Here is a 20,451-nt window from a genome sequence, read left to right as displayed (position 1 = left end):
CCTATTATCAATGAAGATAGTGATGAAGATTAGTCCATCCATATGACTATAAATAGTGTAAATAATAGTATAAGAGTGATTATGTGAACGAATGTGTATGTGTACGTCATTATTTTGAATGTATGTGTACGTGTATGTGTACTTTATTAACCCTTAAATGCCACCCGGGGTCCAGCGGACCTCAGACCCTTTAGAATGATATATTTTCAAATGTTCCCGCCAAATATGGAGCTCATATTTATTTATTTATTATTTTTTATTTTTTTTATTTTGGAGCCAACATTTTAACTGTTGGCGATCTTAATTTTTTATACTATGTTAAAATTGAAATTTTAACAATATAAGCATTTTATTCTCTTTTCTAAGCCTTGAACAACATTGAAAATAATTTTCATAACTAAATATCAAAAAATTAATAAGTAAGGAGACATTTTTCATGCTGGGGTCTTTTAGACCCCATGTGTCATTTACGAGATTCTTGAGAGGTGTGGCATTTAAGGGTTAATAAACATTTAATTTAACACGATTATAGTTTATCCTTTCATAATTATTTTAATTTGATGGGGATGACGCGCAATATATAACAGTTTTTGTGCTAGTACTCAATATTTCTCGAAGAACGTGTGATATACATAGGCCGCGCGTGACTACGTGACGGATACAGTAAAGCAGCGAGCGACTAGTAGAGAGGAAAACATCAGTAGTAGATGCGACACCGCGCTCCCTATTGGAGACAGAGAGCGCCCTCCATAATGCCGAATCCGCATGGCGAGTCGTATACGGGATTTTCGCCAACACTTCCCCTCGAATCGCACTGGTCGGATTCCGCTCATTTGATGGTCTTGAGTCCAATGGACCTCATGCAGGCTTCGTGCTTTCCTCTAGGCAGTCCCTTCGTGAGAATATCCGCCGTCATCTCGTCGGTGGATACATGTTGGATTTTAACCAAACCTCTGCTAACGGCGTCACGCACGAAGTGATGTCGAATGTCGATATGTTTGGACCGAGCGTGATAAACGGGGTTTATCGCCAACTTTAGAGCCCCGTTGTTGTCGTTTTTGATGGTGATTCCATCCAATGTTATCCCGAGTTTCCCGAGTAATCCTCCCATGTATAGAGCTTCTTTGGTTGCTTCAGAGAGAGCCATATACTCGGCCTCAGTTGTTGATAGGGCCACAGTGTGCTGTTTCTTTGATTCCCAGCTGATGGCTCCACCGCTCAATAAAAAGGTGTAGCCAGTGTAGGATTTACGATCCATGTTGCAGTTACCCCAGTCAGCGTCCGCGAACATCTCGGGAGGATCACTGAAAACAGAATAAACTAGACCAACATTATCAGTCCCTTTGAGGTATCGCAACACCCGTTTGGCTGCCCTCCAGTGAGTCTCCGTGTGACAGTTGTTGAATTGGCTTAGACGACTGATAGCATGAGCTATATCGGGTCGTGTCAATGTCGCCAGATACATCAGTGCCCCAATGAGTTCCTGATAGGGAACCTCGGGCTGATGATAGTCCGTGCCGACCTCCTCCTTGATCAGCTTGACATCCGGATCCATTGGAGTGGACACCGGCTTACAGTCGAGCATGCCGAATCTTGCGAGAATGTCGTTGATATACCCTTTCTGTCTTATAGCAATCTCATTCTCCTCTCTTGAGAATTCCAAGCCCAAGCAGTATTTGACGCCGCCCAGGTCTTTGATCTTAAAGTTAGCGCTGAGATGATTCTTGATTTTCGCGATCTTTGCAGTATCACGAGATGCGATTAGTATATCATCGACGTATACGATGATAAATGTTCTGTCCTCGATAGGTCCGATTAGAAATACATGGGTCGGTCTTCGATTAAACAGCTCCGAGTTGTTCAAGCACTTCCTTCAGTGTAGAGTGCCAGGTCCTACCTGACTGCCGAAGCCCGTACAACGCCTTGATTAATAGACAAACTGCGTTCGGCTGCTCCTGATGGAACTGTCCACGCTTCTGGAACGAATGATATGTTCCAAAATATCCTCTAGATGTTCCGGTGCTTCCAGATAGATTGTCTCCTCAATTTCACCATTTAAATATGCCGTTGCTACATCAAGCTGTTCGATCTTCATGTCTCTTTGTGCTGCTATGGCCAACACGGCTCGTATCGAGCTCATCCTTGCTACTGGAGCGAATGTCTCGTGATAGTCGATCCCTGGTCTTTGAGAAAAACCGCGTGCTACAACACGTGCCTTTTGTTTCTCGATAGATCCGTCGGAGTTATATTTGTTGCGCAGAACAAATCTGCTCCCAACTACTCGCTGATCCTTCGGACACTCTGTGATCTTCCATGCGTTGTTCTTGATTAGAGATATCACCTCTGCCGCCATCGCGTCCATCCATTCCGATGAGTCCACATCCGACATGGCTTGCGTTATTGGGATTTCGGCCACACACGCCATTTCCGCTTGTTCAAGCGCTTCGTGGCTATATTCCTTTCGAGGTCTCCCGGGCCGCCCGGTTCTGATAAGGCAGGGACGACCTCTTCTTCGGACTTGTGCGAGTCTCTCGTTTTCACCCTCTGGCTCTTCTATTTCCGCTTCCCCTGGCTCCGCTTCCCTTGGTTCTGCTTCTTCTGGTTCCGCTTTTTCTGGCTCCACAGCAATCTCCTCGATGTTCCTTCGCTCCGTGTTATCATAACCGGAGGACAATTTGACGTCCACGCCGTCAATCGGGATCATGTCCGTGGACTGTGAATAGAAATCTTCGAAAGGTGTTTTAGCTCCTCCCAGAGAGTTTTCCAGAAACTTTACGTCCCGAGTAATCTCGATTTTCTTGGATTCCGGTAGCCAGATTTGAAAACCTTTCGATTCCTCGGAATACCCGACGAATATTCCCTCCTTGGATCGAGGGTCAAGTTTTTCTCTCGTGGGAACTTTGTTTATACAGAATACCCTGCTAAAAATGACCGATTGAATCCGATTAAAAATTTTGAATCCGCATGAATCTGGATTTTTGATCCGGAAATCACGGATTTATAACGATTACACCGACTGAAAACGATTGAAACGGATTGGTATTCAAGGATGTAATTTCAATCGGATTCTATCGATTTAAATCGTTATGATTTTATAACAATTACACTGATTGAAACGGATTAGTATTCAACGATGTAATTTGTAATTTCAATCGGTTTCTATCGGTTTGAATCGTTATGATAACGATTATACCGATTGGAAACGATTGAAACGGATTCGTACTCAAGGATGTAATTTCACTCGTTTTCTATCGATTTGAATTGGTCTTAGTCAATCGTTTAAATCGTTATGATTTCGTGAACCCCGAAATTACGAAATTATAATAATTTAAACGGATTGACTGACTGATTCAAACTGATAGAATCCGTGAATTCCGGATATATAAACAGGATTATTTACTACTTTATTATAATTCCATTCTTTGTACTACAAATTTATTACAATGTGCAGTATTTATTTAAATGAAAACATTTTACAGTTTTGCAAATATAGAACTCATGACTTTACCAAAAGGAAATCCTGTAGTAAGAACTCTATTACGTAAAAATTATGTGTTATATACAATTTTAATGATTAAGGGCTTACATTCGAGTAGACCACAAGAAAAAAAGGTGAAATTCGGGAATTTTTATCTTGGAAACTATTAATTCGATTCGATCCGGGTTTTTTTTTATTTAAAAGTATCTACATTGAGGCACGTTCACAAATTTTTTTAAGGGAATTTATTCCCTCGGAGCGCTGTTCTTGTGGCCGGCGTTAATGTGTTCCTCGCGGACGGTTCCCAGAATATCTCGAAAACGGCTGGACCAATTTACTTCAAATTTATACACAATGTTTTGCGATAGTTTTTCTCGTTTCCATCGGGAGAATTTTTTTTTACTCAACTAGTTTTTTTTTATCAGACTATAAAGGTCGAAAATTTGGGTCGAAAAAAATTTCGACCTTTATAGTCTGATAAAAAAAACTAGTTGAGTAAAAAAAAATCTCCCGATGGAAACGAGAAAAACTATCGCAAAACATTGTGTATAAATTTGAAGCAAATCGGTCCAGCCGTTCTCGAGATATTCTGGGAACCGTCCGCGAGGAACACATTAACGCCGGCCACGAGAACAGCGCTCTGAGGGAATAAATTCCCTTAAAAAAATTTGTGAACGTGCCTCAATGTAGATACTTTTAAATAAAAAAAACCCGGATCGAATCGAATTAATAGTTTCCAAGATAAAAAATTCCCGAATTTCACCTTTTTTTCTTGCGGTCTACTCGGATGTAAGCCCTTAAAGCGGATTTAATCCGATTCACATTATAGCTACTTTCATTACCCGATTTAAATGGATTAAGCGCAGATATGATTGAAACCGATTCAGTCAGATTCAGATGAATCCGGAAATATCGCATTAAATCCGATTCCGGTGTTGTATTAAAATTTCACGATTGATGCGGATTCAATACGATTCATGTGGTCATTTTATTTACCCGATTAAAATGGATTGGCATTAATACGATTGAAACCGATTCAGTCGGATTCAGATGAATCCGGAAATATCGCATTAAATCCGATTCCGGTGTTGTATTAAAATTTTACGATTGATGCGGATTCAATACGATTCATGTGGTCACTTTATTCACCCGATTAAAATGGATTGGCATTAATACGATTGAAACCGATAACGGCGGATTCAGATCAATCCGGAAATGCCGAATTAAAAACGATTCCGATTGATTTGTTATTAGAACGTTTCTTTTCACTCGATTCTTTTCTCTCAGTGCACTTCCAATCGGGCATCCGATTAACCGGATTGAAAACGCATTTATTCCGATTCAATTTCACCAAATTTAATACGGAACCAATCGGATTTAATCGGTCATTTTCAGCAGGGTACTTTACATCCAAAACTCTTGAAGTAACTTACAGTCGGAGCCTTGCCTTTCCAGCCTTCGTATGGGGTCCTTCCATCGAGCTTTCTGGTTGGACAGCGATTCCTAATGTAATTCGCCGTGGATAGTGTTTCAGTCCAGAATGATGGAGGTAGACCTGACTGGAGTAGAAGGCATTTCGTGGAGTCCACCAAAGTCCGATTTTTTCTTTCGGCCACCCCGTTTTGCTCCGGACTGTATGCCGTTGTGAGTCGACGTTGAATTTTCTGAGTCTTTAAGTATTCGTCGAATTCCTTATTGACGTACTCGCGGCCATTATCGGATTGAATCGCCTTTATTTTCTTGCCATGCTGTTTCTCGACAAAGATTTGGTATGCCTTGAACTCTTCGAGTGCTTGGTCCTTACTTTTAATGAACCTTATCTCCGTCCACCTCGTATGATCGTCGGTAAAAGTGATAAAATACCTCGATCCTCCGTTCGATGTAACTCGCATCGGGCCACATATATCGGTATGAATAAGTTCCAATTTTTCGGTCTCTCGTGTTGACTTTTTCGGAAACAATGGTCGTGTCATCTTCCCTTGAATGCATATTTCACAGTTCAAGTCTTCAGGCACATGCCGTAAGTCTATACCTCGGATGGCCCCATCCTTCGATGCCTGTATGAGATCGCGATAGTTTAGGTGGCCCATCCGTCGATGCCAAAATTCGCCTGTATTCGTCGATATCACCGAATGACAGCTCTCCTCGGACATTGTGCTGGCTTTTTGACAATGATCGGGTGACTCTCCGTCGATATAGTAGAGATCGCCGATCCTCCTAGCAATCAACCTCGTGCGTCCCTTTTGGTCGGTAACGATGGCCCTGTTTTTCGAACGATACTTTATAACCTCTATCTGTCATCTTCAAGACTGACAATAGATTCATTCGTAGTTCGGGAACGTGCAAGGTTTCATTCAGAGTCACTTCACTCTTCTTTCCGTTCGCAGTCGTCACGATCGCCGCCACACCTCTTGCTTGAATTTTCGCGGATGAATCACTGGCCAACTTCAAAACGCCGGATTTGCTTTCGTTGATTTCGGTGAATAGGCTGATATCCTTACACATATGTGATGTGCATCCACTGTCAATACACCACCGATTTTTAGATGTGCAGTCTGCGAACTGGCAAACATCGGATCTGTCTTCGGTCAATAGAAGAGATACCTTGCCTTTATCATCCGCTTTCTGTGACGGGCACTCCGAGGCCTTATGCCCCTTTTCGTGACACTTGTAGCATTAGAATTTGAAACACTTGTCCTTTTTCTGTTCCTCCTTGTTAGTCGAATTATGCTTCGAATAATTTCGCTTCTTCCTGTTGATGAGTAAGGCATCTTGATTCGATGTCACTGTGCTCTTTCTTGCGTCGAACTCTTCGACTCTATCTTGGTACGTAGATTTTCAGGTGTTGGAAGCTCGTAACGACTTTCGATTGCGACTCTGAAATTTTCAAAGCTTCACGGCAAACTATATAGCATCATTATGGCAAGTTGATCTGGATTTATAATTACGTCCATTTCTGACAACTTATCTACGGCATCGAAGAAATCATGTAGATGCTCCCGCACGTCGCCGCCTTCACACATCTTCTTCAGGATGAGAGTCTTCAATAGTGTGGCCTTTCGGGCGGGTTCTTTTGATTGGAACGTGTTTTCCAACTTTATCCACAGCTCACGCGAGGTTTCGCAGTTTTTAATTAATTTCAACTGACTCGCTCCTATGGATAAAATTAAGTCCGACTTGGCCTTTTCGTCCTTGGTGCGCCAGTCTCGTGTGTCAGCCGCGTTAGTGGCCGTTGGCTCGGGCTTCGTTATTTTGCCGCTCACATAACCCCATGCGTCGTTTTTTATTAGCAGCTCGCGCATTTGTAGCTTCCACGTATCGTAGTTGTCGCGCCCGAGCGCCTCGATACGCACGACACTGTTCGCGGCCATTTTCTTTACGATGTGCCGTTATGTCGACACGCCCGACACGATATAGTTGACTAGCCTTTACGCTCACTATGACTCCCGCGCACTATGTCTCTTTCGCGATTGTTTCGATCACTTCGTACTCACGCCGATGCACGCTTGCCGTTCTCTCGTGCTCGTATGGTGTGTCTCGCCGTCTCTTTGCGCCCGCGTCGGTGTACGCTCGCCGTCTCCTCGCGCTCGCACAATGTATCTCGCCGTCTCCTCGCGTTCGTACGGTATACTCGCAGTCTTTTCGCGCTCGTATGGTGCACTCGCCGTCTTTTCGCGCTCGTACGGTGCACTCGCAGTCTTTTCGCGCCCACGTCGATGCACGCTCTCTGTTCCCTCGCGCTCGTACGTACTCGCCGTTTCTTCGGAAATAACACTACGCACCGTATATCTCAATGTCTGGGCCCATAACCTGATGGGGATGACGCGCAATATACAACAGTTTTTGTGCTAGTACTCAATATTTTTCGAAGAACGTGTGATATATATAGGCCGCGCGTGACTACGTGACGGATACAGTAAAGCAGCAAGCGACTAGTAGAGAGGAAAACATCAGTAGTAGATGCGACACCGCGCTCCCTATTGGAAACAGAGAGCGCCCTCCATAATGCCGAATCCGCATGGCGAGTCGTATACGGGATTTTCGCCAACACAACTTACTTTATTTTATTATTTTTTTAGTACCTGCATCTATTTATTTAATTGATTTCGGAAAATTATTTGTTGTAGGATTTCATTCCAAGATTCTAAACAAAAATATGGCGATGGTACCAATTGTACCAATGGTACTCTAGTCTGGCACGCGCTCCGCCTAACCGAGTAAGTAAGGAAACGATGAAAGTAGTGGTATTTCACCGGCGATGTTGCCATCTCCCACTTATGCTACACCTCTCATGTCTCCTTACAGTGCCAGACTAGAGTCAAGCTCAACAGGGTCTTCTTTCCCCGCTAATTTTTCCAAGCCCGTTCCCTTGGCAGTGGTTTCGCTAGATAGTAGATAGGGACAGTGGGAATCTCGTTAATCCATTCATGCGCGTCACTAATTAGATGACGAGGCATTTGGCTATTTACATCACGCCATTGGCGCGTCTTACCGCTTCGTGGCAGTGCGGTTCCTGATAACAACGGGACTTGGCTGAGCGATCCTGCAGGTATGAATTGAATCGCTCTTCTGCGCAACAAGTTGCCCAAACAACACGGATACGAGATCCAGCATAACTTTCGTTCACGATGCCCACACTTCCACTCATCCAGCCAACCACAGCCCCTGAGAGTCCAACACCTCCTCGGCAGGGCACCGGAGCATACTCCGGTGTGGGCACCCCCGCCGCCCTCAGTACTCGTGTCGAGCGGCTCCCAGCTCACGTGTGACGAGTCGCCGTCGTGAGTGTCGCCACTCACTACCATGTATCGCATCAGCTAATCATTTAATAGGTATTTGGTACATGGTGGCCCAAGATACCTATTCGTTGCCCTGACGGGAATTTACCCGATAGCACTGATCACTTTGATCAGCCGAGAGCCCAGGGTGTGCTCCCGTATCGCCTGAACCCCGTCCGCCACCCGGCAAGCCGGGTGCCCGGCGAGCACCAACTTGGAGGTGGGGCAGACTTGAGGCTGTAAGATCTTACGTCTCCTTGCGAACGAGCAACCATAGCTCCACGGGGCAGGAAGAGACTGAGGGTGGCAGCCTCCCCCACCCCACTCAAGGTAGGCGGCACTTAAGAGAGTCATAGTTACTCCCGCCGTTTACCCGCGCTTGCTTGAATTTCTTCACGTTGACATTCAGAGCACTGGGCAGAAATCACAAAAAATTATGATAATTTTGAAAAAAAATATTTTGTTTTTTAAAGTACCTTCTACCCATTTTATTGGTTCGAAAAAATTACTTGTTATAGAATACCGTCTCAAAAGTTTACAAAAAAATATGGCAATGGTACGACCCACACAGCACATTATATCATTCGTATATACTGAATTAATACTTAATATACTATAGATGTACAAGATATACTGATAATATCTCTATAATATATTTTGCAGTATATTATTTTACTGATATTTTAAGAATATTCGAAATTTATCAGTAATATTCGGTCTATTTATCGAATATTTTCAGGATATGCTAAATTTATCAGAATAGTATATTATTTTACTGATATTTTAACAATATTCGAAATTTATCACGCGGGCGGCAGCGCGAGCTCGCGCGGCAGGAGAGTTCGGCTCGCGCCCGTTACGCGGCGCATCGCCAGTATTCTTTCGCGTAATTAAGATTCAACATCGACTCCTATATCTAGGGCAGCTCGGCAGGGTTTCTCCAGCGTTCTCAAGTTTGCCAGTCAGGACGTGCTCACCAGCAGGGCCTCTGACATAACCCTTTTTGTTTACGAAGTGTGCTCCTCATCCGGGGCCTTCGTTTATACCTGCTTTGCAGGGCATTAAACTTTCTTCGGTAAGAGTCGACAGAGAGCAAAATTCAAAAATTTGTTTGCATTAACGCAACAAAATTATTTGTTTGGTTTGTTAACAAGCAAAATATTTTCTAATAGATACTGGTAATGTGATCAAAATATTTTTTTAATATACTCACAATATACCGAGAAATATTCTCAGTATATACTGAGTAAGCTTTTAGGGCAGACATTAGAACATCCTCAGTACGTTCTCAAAATATCATAGACGTATTTCGAATATCAACAGGATATACACAATCTACGTTTGTGATATACTGAGAACATTCTCAGGATCTACCTGTGCTGTGTGGGGAAGAGCATATCATAATTTAGAAAAATAAAAAACAATATTTTATTTTTTTTAACTTCCGCCTACCTATTTTATTGGTTCGAAAAAATTACTTGTTGTAGAATACTATCCCAAAATTCTACATAAAATATATAGCAATCGTACCAAAAGCATATCATATTAAAAAAAAATAAAAAGTAATACCTTATTTTTTAAAAGTACCGCCTACCCATTTTATTGCTTCCAAAAAATTATGTCCGATAAGAAACTACTCCAAGATTCTAGAAAAATTTTTTCGTAATTGTACAAGAAAGATATCGGGACTAAAAAAAATCAAGAACATTTATTTATTTTTTTATCAATGTTTCTGTCATCAGAAACCTTTCCCGAATTTTCCACAAATGTGTCTCAATGATATCTACAACATATTAAAATTTCATCAAAATTGGTTAAGCCGATCAAAAGATATGAAATATTTTCGAAATTTTTATTTTTATTTTTTACAGCAAAACGGTTCAATATTAAGGGCTAATATTTGACTAAATTGTAAGTGACACTGATAGCAATCAAAGCAAAAAAAATGAGCATGATCCGTGTGGGGGCACATTAACCCTTCTTATCCGGCTACGGCCTTTGACGTGGTGAGTTTTTTCTTAACTTTATTTTTATTGTTCCGATGGTTTTTGGAATTACTAATCGTAATTTCTCTTTAGTCATAATAAATATTATAGTTTTAGATAATTTTTTCTGTATTTAGTTAACCGTTATTGCAACATTGTTTATAAATATATCTTCTTTGTTTAAAATGACCGATCGAGGTAAATTGTCTCAAATGAGATAAAATTCAAAGTTTATGAGAATTATTATTTTTTTATTTATTCAAAGTTTATGAAAGTATTACAAAGTTTATGAGAATTATTATTCTTTTATTTATACTGTAATTGTAAGTTTATAAGAATTATATTACAAAGTTTATAAAAATTATTAATTTTTCGTTTACTTCATGCTGCACTATATTCCCAGTAAACAATTTGTCAGCAAATTGTAACCAATTTGACACCAAATACGCGCAAAACTTGTCGACAAATCCGGTGCGATCTGTGTCTGCAATACGCTTGTGTTTTGCTAGCAAAGCTTGTGTACATGACTTGACACCAAATTGACGCCAAATATCGAGCAGAACAGGGCAGCAAAAGTTCAACGGCAAATTTGCGCCATATTGTAAACAAGGCTTGCCAACAAAAGCTCGACAGCAAATTTGTGCCAAATTGCGAGCAAACCTTGACGAAAAAACTTGACGCCAAATTGACACCAAATACCGAGCAAAGCTTGCCAGCAATCTAACAGCAAATTGTTGACAAATTGCTATCAAAGTTTGTTGACAAAACCCGACGCCAAATTGATATCAAATATCAAACAAGATTTGAGAACAATACTTAACAGCAAATTGGCACCAAATACAGAGCAAATCTTGATGACACAGCTTGACGCCAAATTGCAGCAAGCCTTGTTACGTAGCCATTAATAAATACTAAAATATATATTTTTTTAGGAAAAATTAAAAGCATTAAATTATAAAAAGCATATAATTTTTTATTGATTTACAATAAATTATTTTATACATATGTTAAAAGAAATCTTTATATTTATAAAACATTATAAGACATTTATAAAATCTAACGGTGGCAATAAAATAATTAATTATATATTAATTACAGTAAATGTTATACAATGTGAATTTACTGACATATGCAAACATTTAACTTTGTCAACAGCACATACAATATTTGTAAACACTCGAGAATCTTATATAATGCCTGGAACACATACTCCGTGCGCAGATAATGCATTGGCCGGTATAAGAAGGATTTATAGAATCTTACTAAAAACACGAGTATAATTTCTATGAAAATGCATCTAAAACAATATTCTTATAAGCCTAATACTACTAACTTTCCTTTCTTTAATCATACAATAATAACTACCGTGCATATTTAAACAACTAGTTCAAACTTGAAACACGATTTATTATTTGCAAGAATGCAAAATTGAAATAAACAAATGTTCACAATGTGCATAGTTCGTCGATTACGATGGAATAATGCAGTACTGTTGTCAGAAAGAAATAACAAAAGAATAATATACATCATTTAGGTGCAAGCAACCGAAGTGAATTTTGTAGTGTTTGATGTAATAGAATTAAATTAATATACAGCAGAAAAAAAATGTTCAAACAAAACTTTTAAACCGTTCAAACAAAACTTTTAAACTATTCAAACAAAACTTTAAACTTTTACAGATAAAAAAATACACGATATTTCATCAACAGTTCCAAGATTATTTTGAGAAATATTTTAATCAAAGAAAGAATATGTAAAATTTTTAATATTGCAAGAATATGATAGTTATAAAACTAAAGCATTTCCCTTGTATTTTAAATTGTTTTAAATTGTTTCTATTTCAAACTAATATTACAATTTTGCCTTAATCAGATTCAAACGGCAAGTAGAATGAAACATTTTATTACATAATATTACATATTCTTTATACTCTTATAACTCTTCTTTAAGACTATAAGAGTATGACTCTTTATACTCTTATAACTCTTCTTTATAACTCTTATTTTCACGAAACATTTCGAATATTTTTTATTCTCATCACTATTCTCGCAGTTTTCAGAATTATCATCGTTGTCATCTGAATGAGCCTCGTTATTGTTGCCGGCGTGTCTGTTAATGTTAAATATATCTCTATAATTATCGTTATTTTCGAAATCAAAGTGTTCAGAGTACTCAAAATGATCAGAATTATTAGAAAATTCAGAACGGTGAGAAAGTTCAGAATGATGAAAAAGTTAAGAATAATGAGAAAGTTCAGATTCTTTTTGATTATGAAGAAAATCTGGTATTACGGAACTTTGGCTTTTAACGGAAGCATGCCCCGAGAAAAAATGATTAGATATAATCACATATGATTATATAAAATCGACATTAGATATAATTAGATATAAAAAATGGCCCGATATAATTGTATATAATTATATATAATTATATATAACCACATATAATTATATAACCATATATGGTTACATATAATTGTATGTGGTTATATGTAATTATATACAATTATATCGGGCCATTTTTTATATCTAATTATATCTAATGTCGATTTTATATATAATCAAATGTGATTATATCTAACATAATAAATATTTTATATATATTAAAAAAGAATTTTGTTAACTTCGATTAAGGAATAAAGCATTGATAAATTTAGTGTATATTTTTTCAAAAGCTAGAATCAAAAGTGAAATGATTTACATATAACTTGGCGCTGCTTGGCGTGAGATACTGCCGTGTCTCTTAATATCATTCTTATACCATTGTTTGTCAAATTTTAAATACGAGAAATAAATCCTATCGGATGCCATCTATCGGATAATCCGAATTTAAGTTTATATATGGTTATATATAATCATATATAATCTACATGGATAAATGCTTAATTCTTATATATATACTTTATATATAAATTATATGAACTTATATATAATCATGTCAAAATGTATGTGAAACTTTTTATATAATATATATTCGATAGGATTCGTTTCTCGTATTTAAAATTTGACGGACAGTGGTATAAAAACGGTATCAAGAGACACGGCACTGTCTCATGTCAAGCAGTGCCAAGTTGTAATATATGGAATAAATTATTTTACTTTTGATTCTATAGCCTTTGAAAAAATATACATCTTAATTTATCAATGCTTTATTATCGAAGTTAACAGTTCTTTTCCAATATATATTGACTATATATGGTCATATATGATTATATATAATCATATAGAGACAAAATTCATATATAATTGCATTATATATAATCATATATATTTATATATAATTATATATAATTTTTTTTCCCCGGGCAAGTTCCATACGCACACATGACCTGCAATATTATTTTATAATACTGAATTATATAATATTATGTAACGAATTTTTGAATTTAATATCTATAATATATATAAAAACGATTCAAATAAATTTTTAAATTTAGGATTAAATATCTGCAGCATATATGATGACTTGCTAATTTATATCTATACAGATATAGTGCTATATCTGGTTGTACATAGGACAAGATTAGTCACATTAATATATCTGGCTATATATGACTTCATATATAGTTGTATATAATGCTATATCTAGTTATATGTAGGGTGCACTACTCATATATCATTATATATCATTATATCTGGCTTCACATACATTTATATACGATTAGATATGGTGCTATATCTGGTTGTACATAGGACAAGATTAGTCATATTAATATATCCGGCTATATATGACTGCATATATAGTTGTATATAATACTATATCTAGTTATATGTCGGGTGCAGTACTCACATATCAACATATATGGCTTCACATACATTTATATACGATTAGATATGGTGCTATATCTGGTTGTATATAGCGCCAGATTAGTTATATTAATATATCTGGCAATATATGACTGCATATATAGTTGTATATAATACTATATCTAATTATATGTAGAGTGCACCACTCACATATCATTATATCTGGCTTCACATAAAATTATATACATTTATATACAAGTAGATATAGTGCTATATCTGGTTGTATATGGGACCACTGATTGCACATGTGGCCATGTATAATTAGATATGACCCCATATAAAAACATATATAATTATATATAATTATATATATACCAGATATAATTATATATGATTATATCTAATCATTTTTTCCCGGGTGTGCTTGCTGAATATGCGACTGATCGAATTTAATTAAAGAATCTGTTGAATTGAGTTCTTCTACAACTTCAACATTCACTTTCTGCCTTTTAACTTTCTTAGAAAGCTTATGAAACGGTGTTTTTTGGCATGTTCTAAAATAAACTGCAAATAAATTTAAATGTTATGTTTACATAAAATACATAGATTTCAAAATATATACTATCTTTACTCTTTAAAAACATTTATTTTTTCAGATTTTCTACTGCACAATCACTATAACAAATGGAATGTTAATGGAAAAAAATATAACTAAATTAATTAAACTAACAGTACAAAATAAACTTATAGGATGGAAGGCTGGCTGATTTTCTCGAGTTATAAAAAGGTCATCAATTTAAATTTAAAAACAAAATCTCGTTTAATTAAACAAATTTTAAATACAATTAACGTTTTACGTTTCGACTTTATATACTTAGTCTTCTTCAGAAACCTGATACATAAGAGATAATACATAAAAAATAATTAAAAAATAAAAAGAAATAAAATTGCTACAGATAAAAAGGATAGAGAACATAGCCGCATACTTTGGACTAACTTGCCAGAAATGTAGCTAACAAGGGGAGGACCAGGTAGTGCCCTCACCGATTTAAATAAATTTTTAATATGTTGTAGGGTTAACCCCCCACTAATTAATGGTAAAGTGGCACGATGCAATACTCGAGCATTCGCAAGATATTTGCATCGAAATTTACTTATTTAGTCCATTCGCCAGGTCGATTGAGCATTTTTATCGAGGTTGATGGCTTAAGTTAATGTTTTTTTATGTTTTTTGGGTCATAGAACAAGAATCTGTAAATAGTTTTTTCGTAAGTCGATGCAATAAAAAGTTATTAACAATTTATTTGTTTAAATTGCCCTAGCGATCAAACTATACATCCTATAAAAAAATAAACTAGAGAAAATTTGTTCCTCTTTTCACGATGAACAAAATGGCGTTTAAATTTTTCCAAAATCTTTATTATTGACGGAAATATGTCAATTTTTAGGTAATTACTGCCTACGCGTCGCGGAGTACCCTAGGAGCAAAAAAGGATAAAAAAGGAGCAAAAAAAATAAATTAAATTAAAATTAAAGGAGTAAAACTCGTGTGGTACAATTGAGCGCGAGCGCGCACGCCTAGGGTACTCCGCGACGCGTAGGCAGTAATTACCTAAAAATTGACATATTTCCGTCAATAATGAAGATTTTGGAAAAATTTAAACGCCATTTTGTTCATCGTGAAAAGAGGAACAAATTTTCTCTAGTTTATTTTTTTATAGGATGTATAGTTTGATCGCTAGGGCAATTTAAACAAATAAATTGTTAATAACTTTTTATTGCATCGACTTACGAAAAAACTATTTACAGATTCTTGTTCTATGACCCAAAAAACATAAAAAAAACATTAACTTAAGCCATCAACCTCGATAAAAATGCTCAATCGACCTGGCGAATGGACTAAATAAGTAAATTTCGATGCAAATATCTTGCGAATGCTCGAGTATTGCATCGTGCCACTTTACCATTAATTAGTGGGGGGTTAACCCTACAACATATTAAAAATTTATTTAAATCGGTGAGGGCACTACCTGGTCCTCTCCTTGTAAGATCTACACTATGACATAGTATAGACCTTAGCCACAATTAATGTATATACGAGTTGTCAAAAATAGAATGAAATAAGTCAAGTAATAAAATTGTTACTATTATCTATACTGTTGTTATTATTATCAAACGATATTATTTATTATTTGACAGTGTAAAATTGTAATGCATATATTAAAATTACATTAGGGCTAGAATATAAACCAGACCCACAAGAATGAGAGCAATTCCAAGATCTCAAGACGAGAATTAACCAGATCTTACAGGGCGGAATTAAGGAGTCTGGATTACTGATTGAAATCAAAGTAAGAAAAGAAAAGAAAAAAAAGAAAAGAAAAGAGAGGGGGGCCTCTGCTTTTGTCTACGAGATCAATTCTAGGGCTAGAATATAAACCAGAGCCACAAGAATGAGAGCAATTCCAGATCTTAAGACGAGAATTAACCTTGCAGAGCCCCTTGTACTACCACGATCAATGTCGATCTTCCAATATGGCGTCCCAAATGAGAATATCGGAAGGGCCCTGCTCGCTGGACCGGACTCCTCGCCTCAATCCTCCCTCAAGCTCTCCTTTTCCTGGCGGTGAGCTCTCCTTGGGAAGTCGAATCTCGCTCGGTTGGTCTCCAGAATACGTGCCGCTTAGCTCAATCAGTTACGAAAGAAGGAAAACGTACTCGTCTGGTCCGAAGAAACGCAGCAAGAGCGGCCATGACACTGAACAAGAGCGAGGAAGGAGGTGGGGGCGCTTTGAAAGTGGCGACTCACGTGTCGCGCCATCTGAATGAAACGCCCTAAACATCGCTTGGTATTTGGCGTCAATTTGTTCTTAAGTTTTGTCACCAAAATTTGCTCAATATTTGGCATTAATTTGGTGTTAGGTTTTGTCAACTAATTTTAGCGGCAATTTGATGCCAATTTGTTATCAGGTACTACTAACCCAGGTAGCAAACACAAGTCATTTTGACGTCAAATACTAGTCATGTTTGTACAAATGACGTCAAATGACCAAAAAGCGACTATGTCTTTAAAAATGACATTATACTGACGTTATTCCATAACATCATTATGACGTCTATTTTTAGTCATTTTTGGTTAGGTTAGTCTATGACATCGGCGACTAATAATGGACGTTTATAAGACGTCATTTCTTAGACCATCTAAAGACGTCATTTTAAAGACGTCTTAAAGTCGTCCAAATAAGATCTTTTTGTAATATAACTATTTTTACTTCTTAATATTGTTTAATAAAGTAATAATAAAATAAAAACCACAAAATTAACTGCAATATGTTTGTTTAGCAACTTTATGATTGAAGTGGCGAATTTATGGTATAAGTGGATGTAGTTGCGTGTGATTATAGTTTTATGATAACTATTTCACACAGTGTTATAGCTATCAAGAAGAGTATCATTACAAGATTTTTGAACACTTTAAAGATGTACCTGTTATAGACAAGTACAGTTAATAAGGAAGCATCAGGGTGAGAAGATCGTCACTGTCCACTGGATCATCGAAGTCAAGCGACTCGGACGCGGTACTGTACTAGGATGGGTGACCGCCTTGAGAGCGGCTATACGCACATGGCATGTAACGAAACAGTTAAAAAAGTTTTTTTTTTCTTAGATAAAGAAAAAGAACATTTTTTTATAAACGTTTATCAAGTAGACATTTTAACATTTTAATTTCATAAAAAACATTTCTAGAAACCGGTATGTCGTACAATGGACCTATTTTTGCCGTCAATAAGACGTCAGAAAATGACGTCAATTGTCTGTGACATTAGACCGTCATTTTAACGTCATTATGCCGCCAGTTAGTGACGTCAGGAATGGTCAGTAAAGGACCAAAATTTGACGTCAAAATGACTTGTGTTTGCTACCTGGGAATGCTTTGCTCGATATTTGGTATCAATTTGGCGTCAATTGTGTACGCATGTTTTGATACGTATTTGCTAGCAGTTTGTCGACAACATTTGATAAAACAAATTTTGATGCAAATTTGTACCATTTCTGAAACCAAAATTTGTAGCAAGTATTTGGCATTATTTGTTCGAACAGATTTGGCTATCTGGGTTATTAAGAAAGTTCCGTCGCTACAAAAAAATGCAGCCAGTTTCATGAAATTTTAATATGTTGTTCTGGAATGCAAAATAGAATTATGTGATTTTTTGGGGAATTTTTCACAGTCTCGTTTTGAAAAAAAATCTACTCCAAAAATTGTACTTTTTAGCATAGGTTCTTATGGGAAATGACATCTTGCACACCTTCAGAATGAAATAAGTGCAAGAAAAAATGCAAATAATAAGGAAAAAAAATATGCACATGTAACTTAATAATTTACAAATAAATGAATGAAAGAAAGGGGAAGGTTACCGCACATTTCGTAGAAAAATTAATTATTAAAGCATAAATTGCTTGATTTTTCGTCTGCTAGACTGCCACGGTCGTGAGCAGCAGCACGCACTATACACGCAGCGACCAATCAGAGCAATCCCCTTCACTCCCACTACTTCAAACGCTAGTACGCTGTTGCCAGAACCCCCACGCCCCACTACTCCCCCCGATGAAGCAACCAAACCTCCTTAAGTAAAATGTACAAAAAACTGTTACTAACTTTAATAAAACATTAAAATAGGAACTATTTGTCGTATGTTTCCTCTATATGAAAGATACGTGACAACCAATCCAGAGTCATGTGACAACCAACCCTGGGTATGGGGTAAGTTGTCACATTTGTACGATTTTGCTTAGAATTAAATAACTTTTTTGTGTATAAATATATATAAATATAAGTAATAAAAGGCTCAGACGATTAAGAATCAATTAAAAATATAAAGAGCATAGAGCCGTAACAAGGTCAGCGTTTATAATAATATATTTGTGTTAAACTAATAAAAAAATGTATATAAGTTTAGTATTTTTTTTCTTACACTTAAAGGATGTAGCTATATTATAAAGTAATATACAATATTATAAAATAATTTTTTTTAAATCAGTATTTGAAAAGTATTGGACAACCTGCCTCGGTCTCCTCTACATTAAAAATTCCATCTCTCATATATATCATACTAGCAATTGCTGTATTTTGCCATTCGCGAAAACTTGGCAGAAACTGACAGCTAAGATAATACGACTGATAGAAAACAAATCATGACATTGCCGATGTCTACAAACAGAAATAATAGCTATAGCAAGATCCGTTAATCGAGACATAGTCAAATACGTGTACTTAGTAAGTTTTTAAAATCGTTTATTTCGAATACAAAGTCTTGTACGAAAAAATTTTTCTACAGTTTTAATTTATTTTAGCACGAGAAAACACCTTATTGTCACTTGTACTACAATTTCGCACCCACCCTGTACATAGTGTATTTCAAACCCGCTTAAGAAATGAAATTTTTATATTAATATATTTGATTTTTGATTACTGTTACTTCACTATATTATTGTTAAACCGATTATATTGTTATAGTCACCCGTATAAGCGTAGCCTAACTTTCGCCCATATTGCGCGTGTAAAATCTGTATCTTAGTTTCCTCGTCCGATTTTGGAGAAAGACAGTACTCTTGCATTTTTATAAGAAGCACTTTTATCTATCACTCGAAAAATATTTAAATGTAATAAGGTTTTATTTTATTTTTCGAACTTATTGCTACTGTTTTTATCGTTAATTAATCGTTTGCGTTACTATATACATTATACAATATTATTTTTATTACGCACCTGTGGTAATGTATATACCGCGCAAAATGTTTTACTTATAGTCACTATCGCGAAAAGCAACAACGGCAGGGCATCGATCACTTCAAAGGAGTCGTGTTTGACTTCAATTATACCCAACATCTGCATTTTCCATAGATTACATTGCGGACAAGTCGTATAAGAAATAATTTAAATTGGACCGCTCCACACTGGACCAGGAGAGCAGTAAAAGTGGTCAAAATTCAATGTCTCATTAAACACATGGAAATGCCTAATAAAAATGTACTTATACAAGGTTTTCGATGTCGCTGATTCCATTTCTGATGTAAAAATTTCGAAATTAAAAATAACGGATTTAATATAACACGAAAAATTTTAAAAAAATTTCCCGTTATGCGTACAAATTACAGTTTATGGTGATCTTTTAGCCCGCAATGTCTATGTCTCATTTAAAAATTTCTCTGAAGCAAAATTCAAAATGTATATACATCTTCTTTGAGCTTTCATGTATACACAAATATTTAAAAAAGTTAGGATACTATTGCAACAGCATATTCTTGAGACCAAATCAAGTCAGAAAGTCCTGTAGTACTTTTCCCTCGGATGAATAATCATCGAGATATTGTAAGCTAAATATTGAAAAAGTTACCAAGTTTTATTTAAATGTTTTAAAAAATATTAGGCAAATAAAAAAATGTTTCAAGACAAAAATTAGATG

General features: G+C 36.5%; 1 protein-coding gene and 1 long non-coding RNA gene across 2 annotated transcripts in view; one reads left to right on the top strand and one right to left on the bottom strand.

Moving 5' to 3' along the window:
• Positions 1-16,694, top strand: part of LOC139780075 (uncharacterized) — a 53,615-nt gene extending 36,921 nt beyond the window's left edge. The window contains exon 2 of the long non-coding RNA XR_011720105.1: positions 15,436-16,694. This is a non-coding gene — a long non-coding RNA (uncharacterized lncRNA). The remainder of the gene's footprint in view (positions 1-15,435) is intronic.
• LOC139780078 (odorant receptor Or2-like) overlaps positions 1-20,451 on the bottom strand; it is a 97,761-nt gene that overhangs the window by 74,830 nt on the left and 2,480 nt on the right. Inside the window, exons 2-3 of the mRNA XM_071718590.1 lie at positions 19,755-19,874; positions 19,507-19,624 (exon numbers count right to left, since the gene is read on the bottom strand). Coding sequence (XP_071574691.1) covers positions 19,507-19,624; positions 19,755-19,874 — 238 coding nt within the window. The remainder of the gene's footprint in view (positions 1-19,506; positions 19,625-19,754; positions 19,875-20,451) is intronic.

The sequence above is a fragment of the Temnothorax nylanderi genome, unplaced genomic scaffold (genome assembly GCF_030848795.1).
Source record: "Temnothorax nylanderi isolate EJ_2023f unplaced genomic scaffold, tnyl_v1.0 TNYL_tig0261_pilon, whole genome shotgun sequence".
NCBI classification, from domain to species: Eukaryota; Metazoa; Arthropoda; class Insecta; order Hymenoptera; family Formicidae; genus Temnothorax; species Temnothorax nylanderi.
This window is presented reverse-complemented; position numbering and strand designations above follow the sequence as displayed.